General features: G+C 40.2%; 1 protein-coding gene and 1 long non-coding RNA gene across 4 annotated transcripts in view; one reads left to right on the forward strand and one right to left on the reverse strand.

Moving 5' to 3' along the window:
- The window catches only part of LOC122556651 (uncharacterized), a 59,769-nt gene extending 48,332 nt beyond the window's left edge, over positions 1-11,437 (forward strand). For 2 of the 3 annotated variants that reach the window (XR_006313592.2, XR_015759737.1), the window contains exons 2-4: positions 3,144-3,191; positions 9,882-10,003; positions 11,313-11,437. This is a non-coding gene — a long non-coding RNA (uncharacterized LOC122556651). Of the gene's footprint in view, positions 1-3,143; positions 3,192-9,829; positions 10,004-11,312 lie in introns of all 3 variants that reach the window. The other variant, XR_015759738.1, reaches the window with a different exon arrangement.
- LOC122556650 (electrogenic sodium bicarbonate cotransporter 1-like) overlaps positions 1-14,378 on the reverse strand; it is a 116,686-nt gene that overhangs the window by 8,016 nt on the left and 94,292 nt on the right. Inside the window, exons 20-21 of the mRNA XM_043703637.2 lie at positions 11,242-11,394; positions 1,157-1,221 (exon numbers count right to left, since the gene is read on the reverse strand). Of these exons, the coding sequence (XP_043559572.2) occupies positions 1,168-1,221; positions 11,242-11,394 (207 nt within the window). The 3' untranslated portion in view covers positions 1,157-1,167. The remainder of the gene's footprint in view (positions 1-1,156; positions 1,222-11,241; positions 11,395-14,378) is intronic.

Below are 14,378 nucleotides of genomic sequence, written 5' to 3' on the forward strand. Positions count from 1 at the left end.
TAAGCCGTGACTTTTAACTAATAAATGTGAATCCACCCATTTGCCTCCTGTAAACAAATAAAAACATCCTCACAAGACAAGGAAGCAGTGTTTCGATCAGCACAAGAATCATCTCAGCAGATGCTTGTGAGCAGAGACAACTGAGCTTTTTCCCCTCTGTCCATAATGTACCTGTGCACATCTGCGTGTGAATGTGGGGTGTGTGTGTGTGTGTGTGTGTCAGGAGCATAGTCGGAGGAGATCAGCATTTTAATTAGTAAAGTTATATGCTAATAGTTAATTACCTGTAGCTCAAGTCAATTTACTTATAATAAAGTTATTCTTGTTGCATTCAAAAACCTGGTCCATACTTTTTGTACCCCTCAGTCTAAAAGCAAGTGAATGAGGGAATTTTGCATGCTTCTATGGAATCCTTCACTTTGGAGACAACTCCAAGAATAGTAGGGTTTGATTTCCAGCAAGTTCACCCAGTGAAGCATAAGACAAGGGAGCACAAATCAAGTTTATGCAATTCATTCTGACTGTTATGCTGTGGCTTGTCTAAGAATATCATACCTTTCCTGAGGCACATCATCCCAACCAAAACAAAATATTTAAATGGGGTCTGTGATTACAGAGTGAAAATGTACACTTCATTGTGGATTAGCAGTGTGAAAGTAAAAGATAATCAAAGGAAGATCAATTGCTATTGCCACACATTGAATTCACATGGATTTCTGCAAAACAGAATCATAATCCTTTTCACATGCCTGATCCAGTTCCCTGTCTTGCCTTCTTGGAGCTTACATTCATGCATTTCTCTCAGCCTTTGCACTGTTGTTATTGAAAGATTGCACAGAAATTTCATTGAAAGCAAGAAACTCAAGTTCTAAGAACGCATGGTGATACAAATGCAATTAGAAACTTCATTCACATTTTCATATGTAGTGATGGAAGTAATTTATAAAAATAAATGGATAGATTTTTGAAACATAGTTAGATTTTTTTAAATGACATGGCATACATCAGAATTTCAGTTCAAAACTTCATTTTCATTAAGAAATGTTTTTCAGTGATTCAATATGATTTATTTTACTGTGAGACATAGTTTCATAGTTAAAAGGTTATGTGCACAAGGTATGCAGGTGGCGATGAACTGGTTTGGTTGTTTACTTACCATCTTTTCCTTCAATTCACAGAGATATTTATATCACAACCTTTTTGTAAGTATAGGTATTCAGACTAAAAAGGAAGAAAATAATTCACACTCAGTTCAACTTTAAACCACAATTTCATTTGTTTAGAAATGTTAATGTAATTCATACAGACTACTAATTCTTTTGTTGCAGTTTTGTGTTTCATGTATTCCTCTGCAGTTCTGACAGCATTGATTTATACCAAAACATAGATCTATGGCATTTTTGTGAATTTATAAACCTTCACATGCAAGTTTACAAAGCCTACACATATCACATAATGATATGCAATCATTTTAATACCACCTATGGGCAATTTTCAGATGGGAGCGGAACAATATCTTTCTTTATTTTCATTCATGGGATGTGGGCCTCACTGGCTAGATCCAAATTTATGTTCCATCACTATTTATCCTCATGACAGTGATTGTGAGCTGCATTCTTGAACAACTGCATGGGGTAAATACATTCAAAATGCTGTCAGGGATTTCCAAGATTTTGATCCTGCAACAATGAAGGGCGGGCAATACAGTTTCAAATAAGTTGGCCTGTGGCTTAGGGGGAACTGGTGGGTGATTGTGTTCTCAGGCATCTACTGCCATTCTCCTTAAAGATGATAAAGATCATATGTTTGGAAGGAGCCTTGGTGAGTTGGTGAAGAACTCCCTTAAGTGCCAGGGGCTTGGATGGGGGGAGTTTCTTAGGTGTGTCCAAGCTGGTTTCTCCAAATAATGTGTAAATAATCCAACTAGGGAAGGGACCATACTTGACCTGGTAATGGGGAATGTGCCTGGCCAGATGGTTGAAGTTTCAGTGGAGGATTACTTTGGGAACAGTGATCATAATTCTGTAAGTTTTAAGTTACTTATGGATAAGGATAAGAATAGTTCTCAGATGAAAGCACTAAATTTGGGGAAGGCTAACTAGTACAATATTTGGCAAGAACTGGGGAAAGTAGTTTGAGGGGCGGGTGTTTGAGGGTAAATCCACATCTGGCATGTTGGAAGTTTTTAAAGGAGAAACTAGACAATTATGAGGGATTTCAATGAGAAGGATAGTAGACTGAGATGTCCAGCTGGATGGAGAGAAAAAAGAGCAAAAGAAGCAAAATGCCCCTCACAGATGGTCTTGGTTTTACAGTCAAAATATGGCATATTATCTTTGTCATTTTGAAATTTGTGGTTTGAACACTTAGTGTCACAAATTAAAAGCACAAATTAAAATTGATCTTGTGGTATAGGATAATGGCATAATGGGTGGCTTGGCAAAAATTGGATAAAGACTTGTGGGACAAATTCAAAACAGTATTGCTCCTTCAAAAGGAAAATATTTCTTCACTTACTGGAGAACTTGAATATTTTAGCAACAGACATTGTGATTAAGTGTATACTCATCTAAAACTCATTAATTACATCAAAAATATTATATTTTTAATTACATGATATCAATTAGTTTCTGGCTTCAACTTCATGATCCATTACTGAGTTAAGTACATCAAACCTAAACTTGTAATAATCTGAATCATACCTATAAATTGAACTACAGTTATTTAACATTGTCACAGAGTTACATCATTATTACAGCTCAGAAAGCCAATTGGCCCATTATGTTGCGCTAGCTCCTCAAATGAACAAATCAGCTAGTGCCAATCCCCCACCTTCTTCCTTTTCAGATCATAATCCAATTCGTTCTTGAATACCTTAATTGAATCTCAGGCAGCACATTCCAGAGTTTAACCACACATTCCATGAAAAGGATTCTCATCACGTCTCCACTGTTGCTTTGTCAATTAAGTTTTAAGTTGTTAAGTTTTTAAGGATGCCTTAAACTTGCTTTTCATATTATAACATAAAATATTTTCTTGTGAGAAACAAAATACAGAATATTTTATATGACTTGTTCTAAATTGATTTAGTTCTCAGACATGTAATTTTCTTGAATGCTGTCTCTTGCCATCTGTTTTGACAGTTACCCCTCTGGATCGAAACAAGCAGATTGACTGCTCTCCGGCCTTAAGTAAGCTCCCAGTTCCATGTGTGAATACATTGGCTGCTGAGTGCGCATGTGACTGAGTTTAATGCTTCCACTTACACATCTGTCTGCACACCAGTGGATTGGCTGCTGTCTAAATCTGCCTGTAACTAGTCCATCTGCTGTCTGCACTTTCTCCAGCTGGCTGGTTGCTCAGTCATGCTGTCGATTGGACATGTTTGACAGTCAAGTGTGTTTGACAGGCTGAATACAACTGGGTTGATTCTATCTTTGATTAGACAGAGTGGATCTCTCAGATCAGGTTGGCTGCATGTGACTATTTGCTGTACATAGTTGTAATGACAGTGTGCAACGTGGCTGGCCGTGTGACTGAGTTGTCTGCAAACTGGATGTAATAAAACTATGTAAAAGAGTGCTCCGTATTATTTACATTCAATTTATATGTAGCTCTGCTTATTAAGGCCAAAGCCTGTTCATTTTGGGGAGAGATTTGCATGTAGATTCACGATCAAAGAAAGACAGATTGCGCATGTAATTAAATTCATGATTTTCTTTTAGAGAGGTTTAATTTCAAGAGAAATGAGTAAGCATTGACAAGAATTACAGAGGCTTGTGCTGTTAACATTTTCTAGCAAGGATATGCTATTTTCCAGCGACACACTGTGAATAAAAATCTGACACCAGAGATTGTCAAACACAATGAGCTGCATTGCAACTAGGAGCTCAGCTGTGAAACTGAGCTGACTGTCTGACACACATTCAGTTCAGGATTGAAGGGATCAGCTCTGTTGAGAGCTTAATTTTTCTCAATTAAAATGTGGAAAAATATAAAAGCCTATTTGAATATAAATACAAAATATTTCATTTGTAACTCGGAATACTGTGTTGTGTTCTTTGAACTGCTAGATGTGCTGTATTTTTAGGCCAGCCCAGTGCGAAATGAGGCAGAAGGGAGGGTGACGAGAATGGTTGTGCATTGCACTTCCCCCGTGCACCTCAGCAGGGTGGAAGCTGCCTGCAGACCAGAGCCACCCTATTTTATTTAGGCTTTCCTATTTTAATTAGATGTCTCTTTGGAATCGAATTCCAAAACTGGAACAATGCTCCTTGTGGTTTGCCTTAGCCATGTCATAAGGCAGACACTGCAGTCACCTACCTTACGGCAACTTCAATAAAGACCAAGTACAAGCAAGACTATTATCTCATGAGCCCATAACGTGGTGTCAGGAGTGGGATGTGAGCCCATTCCCCTATAAATTTGTCAGAGTCGAGCTGAGATTGAGTGTTAAAGACCTCAATCGAAGCACAGCTACTAAGGACAGGGCCATAGGATTATTCAGACCCACTGAAGGCAACTAAAATCCAGAGGAAACAAAAAAGTAAGCTACAGAAGAAAGTACTGGATAAGAAATAAATGGCTGAAAATCTTCCTCTTCCAATGCCAACCAATTGGAAAGGTCAGATGAAGCAGAACTGGCAGTTTTTCCACATACAAGATCAGAAAAACAAAATTGTAACACATTTAATTCACACACTAGAGCACCTACAAGTAGCTACTCTTCCATCGTTGCTAGCGAGAGACTGTTACAAAGCGTATTCCACCCTTAATCTCTCCGAAAAACAAATCAGAAATTTTGAAAGCCTCTAAGGCATGCTTTGAACCGGAACTGATCACAACTTATGAAGGGTATCTGGAGTCACAGGGTCATCGAGATGTACAGCATGGAAACAGACCCTTCGGTCCAACTCGTCCATGCCGACCAGATATCCCAACCCAATCTAGTACCACCTGCCAGCACCCATCCATATTCCACCAAACCCTTCCTATTCATATGCCCATCCAAATGCCTCTTAAATGTTGCAATTGTACCAGCCTCCACCACTTCCTCTGGCAGCTCATTCCATACACGTACCACCCTCTACGTAAAACAGTTGCCCATTCGGTCTCTTTTAATTCTTTCCCCTCTTACCCTAAACCTATGCCCGCTTGTTTTGGACTCCCCCACCCCAAGGGAAAAGACTTTCTCTATTTATCCTATCCATGCCCCTCATAATTTTGTAAACCTCTATAAGGTCACTCCTCAGCCTCCGACGCTCCAGCCTGTTCAGCCTCTCCCTATAGCTCTAATCCTCCAACCCTGGCAACATGCTTGTAAATCTTTTCTGAACCCTTTCAAGTTTCAAAACATCTTTCCAATGGGAAGGAGACCAGAATTGCATGCAATATTCCAACAGTGGCCTAACCAATGTCCTGTATAGGTACAACATGACCTCCCAACTCCTGTACTCAATACTCTGACCAATAAAGAAAAGCATATCAAACGCCTTCTTCACTATCCTATCCACATGCAACTCCACTTTCAAGGAGCTATGAACCTGCACTCCAAAGTCTCTTTGTTCAGCAACACTCCCTAGGACCTTACCATTAAGTGTATAACTCCTGCTAAGATTTGCTTTCCCAAAATGCAGCATCTCATATTTATCTAAATTAAACTCCATCTGCCACTTCTCAGCTCATTGGCCCATCTGGTCAAGATCATGTTGTAATCTGACGTATCCTTCTTCGCTGTCCACTATACCTCCAATTGTGGTGTCATCTGCAAACTTACTAACTGTACCTCTTATGCTCGCATCCAAATAATTTACATAAATGACAAAAAGTAGAGGACCCAGCACCGATCCTTGTGGCACTCCATTGGTCACTGGCCTCCAGTCTGAAAAACAACCCTCCACCACCACCCTCTGTCCTCTACCTTTGAACCAATTCTGTATCCAAATGGCTAGTTCTCCCTCTATTCCATGAGATCTAACCTTGCTAACCAGTCTCCCGTGGGGAACCTTGTTGAACGCCTTACAGAAGTACATATAGATCACATCTACCACTCTGCTGTCATCAGTCCTCTTTGTTACTTCTTCAAAAAGCTCAATCAAGTTTGTGAGACATGATTTCACACGCACAAAGCCATGTTGACTATCCCTAATCAGTCCTCGCCTTTCCAAATACATGTACATCCTGTACCTCAGGATTCCCTCCAACAATTTGCCCACCACCGACATCAGGCTCACTGGTCTATAGTTCCCTGGCTTGTCCTTACCACCCTTCTTAAACAGTGGCACCACGTTAGCCAACCTCCAGTCTTCCGGCACCTAACCTGTGACTATCGATGATACAAATATCTCAGCAAGAGGCGCAGCAATCACTTCCCTAGCTTCCCAGAGTTCTCGGGTACACCTGATCAGGTCCTGGGGATTTATCCACTTTTAAGCGTTCCAAGACATCCAGCATTTCCTCCACTGAATATGGACATTTTGCAAGTTCTCACCATCTATTTCCCAACTGTTTATATCTTCCATATCCTTTTCCACAGTAAATACTGATGCAAAATACTCGGTTAGTATCTCCCCCATTTTCTGTGGCTCCACACAAAGGCCGCCTTGCTGATCTTTGAGGGGCCCCATTCTCTCCCTAGTTATCTTTTGTTCTTAATGTATTTGTAAAAACCCTTTGGATTCTCTTTAATTCTATTTTCCAAAGCTATCTCATGTCCCCGTTTTGCCTTCCTGATTTCCCTCTTAAGTATACTCCTACTTCCTTTATATTCTTCTAAGGATTCACTTGATCTATCCTGTCTATACCTGACATATGCTTCCTTCTTTTTCTTAATCAAATTCTCAATTTCTTTCGTCATCCAGCATTCCCTATACGTACCAGCCTTTCCTTTCACCCTAACAGGAATACACTTTCTCTGGATTCTCGTTATCTCATTTCTGAAGACTTCCCATTTTCCAGCCATCCCTTTACCTGCGAACATCAGCTTTTGAAAGTTCTTGCCTAATACCGTCAAAATTGGCCTTTCTCCAATTTAGAACTTCAACTTTTAGATCTGGTCCATCCTTTTCTATCACTAATAGAATTATTGTCGCTGGCCCCAAAGTGCTCCCCCACTGACACCTCAGTCACCTGCCCTGCCTCATTTCCCAAGAGTAGGTCAAGTTTTGCACCTTCTCTAGTAGGTCTTTCCACATACTGAATCAGAGAATTTTCTTGTACACACTTAACAAACTCCTCTCCATCTAAACCTTTAACACTATGGCAGTCCCAGTCTATGTTCGGAAAGTTAAAATCCCCTACCATAACCACCCTATTATTCTTACAGATAGCTGAAATCTCCTCACAAGTTTGTTTCTCAATTTCCCTCTGACTATTAGGGGGTCTATAATACAATCCCAATAAGGTGATCATCCCTTTCTTATTTCTCAGTTCCACCCAAATAACCTCTCTATATGTATTTACAGGGATATCCTCCCTCAGCACAGCTGTAATGCTATCCCTTATCAAAAATGCCACTACCCCTCCTCTCTTGCCTCCTTTTCTATCCTTCCTGTAGCATTTGTATCCTGGAACATTAAGCTGCCAGTCCTGCCCATCCCTGAACCATGTTTCTGTAATTGCTATGATATCCCAGTCCCATGTTCCTAACCATGCCCTGAGTTCATTTGCCTTCCCTGTTAGGTCCCTTGCATTGAAATAAATGCAGTTTAATGTATTAGTCCCATCTTGTCCCTGCCCACCCTGACTATTTGACTCACTTCTATTCTCAACTGTACCAGTCTCAGATTAATCTCTTTCCTCACTATCTCCCTGGGGGTCCCACCCCCCCCCCACCTTACTAGTTTAAATCCTCCCAAACAGCTCTAGCAAATCTCCCTGCCAATTTGTTACTCCCTTCCAATTTAGGTGCGATCCGTCCTTCTTTTACAGGTCACTTCTACCCCAAAAGAGATTCCAATGATCCAAAAATGTGAATCCTTCTCCCATACACCAGCTCCTCAGCCGTACCAATTCTTGCCCTCACTAGCTCGAAGCACTGGGAGTAATCCAGATTCTATTATTCTCGAGGACCTTCTTTTTAAATTCCTGCCTAACTCTGTCGACCCCCTTCAGAATCTCAACCTTTTCCCTTCCTATGTCATTCGTTCCAATGTGGACAATGACATTGCTGGCCCCTCTGCCCCTTGAGAACATTCTGCACCCTCTCTGAGACATCCTTGATCCTGGCACCAGGGACGCAACACACCATTCTGATTTTTCACTGCTGGCCACAGAAACATCTGTCTGTACCTTGGACTAGAGAGTCCCCTAACACAATTGATTTCTTGGAACCCGACGTACCCCTTGTTGCATTAGAGCCAGTCTCAATACCAGAAACTTGGCTGTCCGTGCCACATTCCCCAGTGATTGTGAATTGATGGTGCCATTTGACCAGCTAGCTTGTTCTTTCTTTAAAAAAAGGGAAAGAGTAAACACATGTATAAAATGAACTGGCCTAGGAAGTTAATTGCAGGTGGATTATTGTTCAAAAGAAGACTGTTGATGTTTTAGTTCTGAAGATGCACTATGCTCAAAAGCTAGCAAATGTTTGAGTGTTAAAAGGGGTGATCACAGGAAGGCCTATGCCAACCATTCTAATAAGGAGAACATTGGAAAAAACATAAAAAGGAACCAAAGTTTGAACTGGCTTTAACTGTGTTTTCAGACATAAAGGCTGTGACTGTGAAAGCTGCTGGAAGGAGGAGTTTTTGGCTACTCTCTAGCTATCCTCTCATTATCAATTTATTGAAAGTATGAAGATTAGAATACCAGTTATAAGAAAGAAATGAATATTCCTTGGACCTTACTGGTAGCTATTTGCATTGACCAGTGTCATCACAATGTGCCTATGATACAATGCATCATTGAAAATGCTGAAGTGAACTGTCCAGTTACATCTCCTTTCGGTTTCTTTTAACTTATCCCTTAACTATGTCTGTTTATTTGTGTGGGGCTACATTCAAGGAAGTTTGGGTTTAGATCATGGACAGGAATTAGATTATCTTGTTTCGTATTGCACTGTTAAAGTTACTGTGCTTATAATAAATTGTTAATATGTGTTTGAGCTATAAACCTGGTGTCAGATATCTATCATTCTTTAAGTCTGGTTAGGAAACATTGGGATAATTTTGAGGGACATTGCATGCTTTTGTTTTACTGTGTTGTGAATATTGAGATAGGGAAGCTGATTTGATTTGTCTTACTATCCCCATATCATAACAATATGGGGATAGTATTGTTATAAGGACATAAAAAATGTCCTTATCAAGATGTGACTGTATTAGCATAGCTTGCAGAATATCATGAATTTGCACAAGTTAAGGATGATCTAATTAAAGACAGGTTTGTGTTAGGCATATGAGATCCTACAGTGAGAGCATGTCTACAGAGAAGGCATGGAAAGCAACCCATTGTGAAGACTAATGTTATGCCACTCCCCAAACTACACTTTCAATTGTAAAAAATGCTACTGGAGCCAGACCAAGTATTCCCAAACTCTGTCCAGATCAACTATCAGTCCCATAGTTCAACAGCATTCCAACAACGTAAGTTAACAGTTACCTCAGCAACAAGCAATTCGGAATTACACTTCCTGATAGTATCAGTTAGATGAATAGGCAATGATAATGCACACAAACACCATTAAGAAACTGACATGATTTAAAGACGATTAGACATCTGCAGAAACTGATGAGAAGAATGAACCGTGAATACATAAGTACCGTTTTGTGCATAATGGGTAACTTAGATGACTCGTAGTGTGAATGATAATGCATGTTTTATGTCTTAGAAAGGGGATTGAAATGTGATGCTGTACAAATATGCCTCCTGGTTTACCACAGTTATGTGACCTTGACTACACGGCTCTCACTGCAAACATCCACCTTACACTCAGTTCAATGAATGTTCTCGACAAGCAAGACTATGAGCTCCCAACAGTTATGACAGCCTTATCTGTACTGAGGTAGGATGCAATACAATTTAACTTCTGGAATTTTATCACACATGGGATGTGAAAAAGTTGGTGGCAGCATTAGGCCAGCGGAAGCCATTTTTGCATTTTTTGAAGGCATTTTGTGGACCGGAGAAGCAAGAGCACCAAAAATAGAAGCCTTGGTCTTCCTCTTCACTGGCATTCTGTTTCCTTAGTCCCCATGTGTAACCTAAACCATTTCCACCCCCACCCCCCACACTCCCCAAATTTACTCTGCTGGCTATTGGTTTTGATTAGCGTCAATTTCCCACTCAATTTCCTATCACTGGTTCTTATATCATTCCCAGTGCATTCTGGCAGGATCGAGCACAGAGAAATATAAAGTGGATCTGGGCAACAGAATGACCTGATCCTCACATTCAAATACTCAGAGATTTATTTGATGCCCTTCCCTGAACATAAACAAAGTTAAATTTGAGGCTCATGTTGCAAATATCTGCCATGTTCTCCTACATACACCTCACAATAAGATCTCTGCAGTGCAAACATCAAATTTCACATAGAATTTTCTTACAAAGGTGGTTATTACTAGCTTTTCAAAGAGACAAAATTCTGCACAAACCTTTCCAGCACAGGTTGTAAACACAAGGGAATTACACTTGGTCAACGTCCCTGTAGAAGAACTGTGCCAATTCACTCCTGAACAGAACTGCAGTGCTTAATCCTGGAATTTTTCTCATCATATATGATTGTCATTCAGAGCAATTAGCAGACATTTTTCTTGTGAATTTACCATAACAATTTCAACTTCAAAAATAGGCAAAATTACCTTCTATGTTCTGGAATAGTGCAGTGGTATACAAATACGTATAATAATTATCTTTACAAGTGATTTAGGTGTTGACATGAGAGATTCACAATAATTAGTACGATTGTTTTTTGCATGAGAAGGCATTTTCATGATACTGTGGCAAAGATGCTTTTAAATGATCATTTTTATACTGGAGCTACAGTGTGTTGTCAGATCACAACATGCAGATGGCAGAACTGTTCTCAGACGCTAGAGAAGAGCCATGATTTAAATGAAATTCTAAGTTAGTGCTTGATACTTAGAAGTAGCAATAAAATACATGTTGAAGGGAAATAATTGTTCAATTTAATCATCTCCAGAATGAGGGGGATTAAACTGCCACTAGATGGCTGCAAAGATCTCATGCTTCACATCTGTAAAATTTCTGTATTCGGTAAAATGAACAGAAAATACTCACATCTTCACATTCATTGTTTGAAGCTGCTTTCTCTGCTTTTTTATCTTCTAATACTTTGTTCTCTTTCTCAGGCATTGTGTCATCAAGCCAGCTTAGGTCATGTTTTGAGAAAATGCATTCCATTGCCTTCCGTACCCATACTAATGCCAGGAGCTATGAAACACAACATTGTTATTCAATAAAATTCTAATTAAACTAAAGAAACAACATTTTTATTTATTCTGTCAGAGAAAGTATTCAGTCAACTTATTGAAATGCAAAAGGAATCTTTGCAATAATAATTTTGACCCATAATATTAAATGCAATTTTTAACTTTTATAATCATCAGAAGGGGAGCAGTAGGAATGTTCTGTTCAGCTGACAGGGTTTCAGTTCCTCTATAGATGCAAAACTTAAATATTTAATGGATGGCCAGATCCATTATTCATCTGCTCAAAATTTTATTCATCTGCTCAAAAATGAAATGAAACAAAGCAGGATTCTGGTTTCTAAGATTCAAAGAATTGTTAAATATGGGGAACAATTAAGTACCAGGAGCGATTTTGTTTTGTTATTACCTTGTTCTAGAGCATGAATTACAGATTGGTTGCAAACATGTGGCATTCGTGCTGCTGAAACTTTTACCCCTCTTTGGATGAAGTTCCCTAATGTTCGGATCACTCTGTGCTACATAGGTGTAGATGCCAAAGAGTTCCCCAACAGTGGCTGTACCAGGGAGGTGCCATCGACAGAGAGGGTCAGTGCTGTAGAATGGCAAAGGAGTTGGCAACCTGTGTGCCAGACCTTTAAGGTCAATGTTTTATGTTAACCTGAGTTCATCAGACAGGAGAATTGAGGACCTCCAATAACTTGATTAAATATGTACCGTTTGTGGTGTCCCCAAGAGTAGAGGTGCTCAAGTATTAGCAAACTCTCATAACATGTTGTCCCCTTTAAAAACCCTCTGAGTGGTGTGTGCAGCAGCCCCCTCCCTCACAGGTCAAGTCATTGCCGTGTCCACTCCAAGCGTTGTCACAGCCATTTTCTTCCCATTGATTTCCATCTCAATGTGAGCTCATTGCCAGTGGTTCCAAGCCTCAACTTGACTGTGAGCCCCTAAATATCCATATCCCTTTCCTAGTTGCCCATCCTGTAATCTCGTAGGAATCACATGTCGACAAGACCCCACTCAGCCCATTGAACCCATTGACTTTTGGCAACACCTGCCTACTCTTCCCACCAACAGCCTGGAATATGAGGTGATTGTGTCTTGTGTGGTTGTTCATCTTGACCTCTGCCCTACTTGAAGCCAGGTTGCCCCCGAATGTGGATAAACACCCCCAACCCATCAATTTCACCGATATGGTCTGGCCATTATGGTCTGGCATCCTTCATCATCTTGCTTGCCTCCTTCACAATTGCTCTCTACTTTGCCCAGAACCAGCATCCCCAGTCCTGAAGGTTGAAACGCACCCCTCAGTGCCACAGCTGTGGCTGCTATTTCACTCCCATCAACCCCCCTTCCCCGAACCCCTTTCCATTTTGGACGACATGTAACTGAAAAATGACAAAAAAAATTGTGACAGGCAATGACCATCTCCAACAAGAGATAATCTAACTATCGTTCTTTGACATTCAATGGCACTACTAATGCTGAATCTCTCACTATCATCATCGTGATTGCTACCAGTGAACTGAACTGGACTAGCCAGGTAAATACTGTGGCTACAAGAGCATGTCAGCGGGTCTGAACCTTGCAATAAATAACTCACCTGACTCCCCAAAACCTGACCACCCTCTACAAGGCACAAGTCAGGAGTGTGATGGAACTCTCACTACTTGCCTGGATGAATACAGCTCCAACAACCTTCAAAAAGTTTGACACAACCCAGGACAAAGTAGCCCGCTAGATTGGCATCATATCCACAAACATCCACTCACTCCACCACTGAGCAGAAGCGGTGTGTACCACCTACAAGATGCACTCGAGGAAATAACCAAGGCTCCTTCGATAGCATCTTCCAAATCCACAACTATGACTTTCTAAAAGGATGAGGGCCGCAAATAAATGGAAACATCAACAGCAAGTTCCACTCCAAGCCACTCAGCATCCTGACTTGGAAATATATCATCGTTCCTTCAGTGTTGCTGGGTCAAATCCTGGGAATTCCCTCCTTAAATACATTGTGGGGCTACCTAAAACACATGAACTGCAGCAGTTCACCACCACCTTCTCTAGGGCAACTAGGGATGGGTAATATATCCCATGATTCAATATTTTAAAAAACCTTACTCATCTAAAGTCTAAGCCTCAAGGCAAAAAAGCCTACAACTCAGCAGGGAGGCACTGATCTAGCAGTATTATTACTAGCCTATTAACCCATAGAAGCAGGTAATGTTCCACGGACACCGATTCAAATCCCGCCAAGACAGATAATGGAATTTGAATTTGAAAAAGTCTGGAATTAAGAGTCTCAAGATGACCACAAGACCATTATTGATTTTCAGAAAACTATCTGGTTCACTGATGTCCTTTTGGAAAACTCCCATCCTTACCTGGTCTGTACTACATGTGACTCCAGATCCACAGCAGTCTGACTGATTCTTTACTCCCATCTGGGCAATTAGGGATGCTGGCCTTGCCAGTGACACCCACATCCCAGGGATGAATAATAATAATTTTTTGTTTAAATCACTATTTCCTGTTATGGTAGTCAGTCAAATCTTCCATCACCAACATTCCACCACTTACACATGAGCTTTTATTTTACACAATGACTTTAGATGTGGCACCTTATGAAATGCCTCTTGGAAATCCAAGTTCAATCCACCTGTTTCCTTTTATCTATATCATGTGTTACCTCCTTAAAAGAACACCAATGGATTTTCCAAATCTAAGCTCGCTTTCACAGTACTATGTTGACTCAACCTGATTATCTTGAACTTATCCAGGTGCTCTCATATAACTTTTATAAAACTTAGCATTTTCTCTAAAACAGATGTTAGGATAATAACCCTGTAACTTCCTGTGTTGAATAAAAGAATTACTTCACTATCTTCTAATCTAATGGGACCATCCTTGAATCAAGTGAGTTTTGGAAAATTAAAACTAATGCATACACCGTCTCACTAGCCACTCATTTGAAGACATTAAGGC

The sequence above is a fragment of the Chiloscyllium plagiosum genome, unplaced genomic scaffold (genome assembly GCF_037043375.1).
Source record: "Chiloscyllium plagiosum isolate Xiang-an unplaced genomic scaffold, Cpla_swu_hap1 HiC_scaffold_16, whole genome shotgun sequence".
Classification (NCBI taxonomy): Eukaryota; Metazoa; Chordata; class Chondrichthyes; order Orectolobiformes; family Hemiscylliidae; genus Chiloscyllium; species Chiloscyllium plagiosum.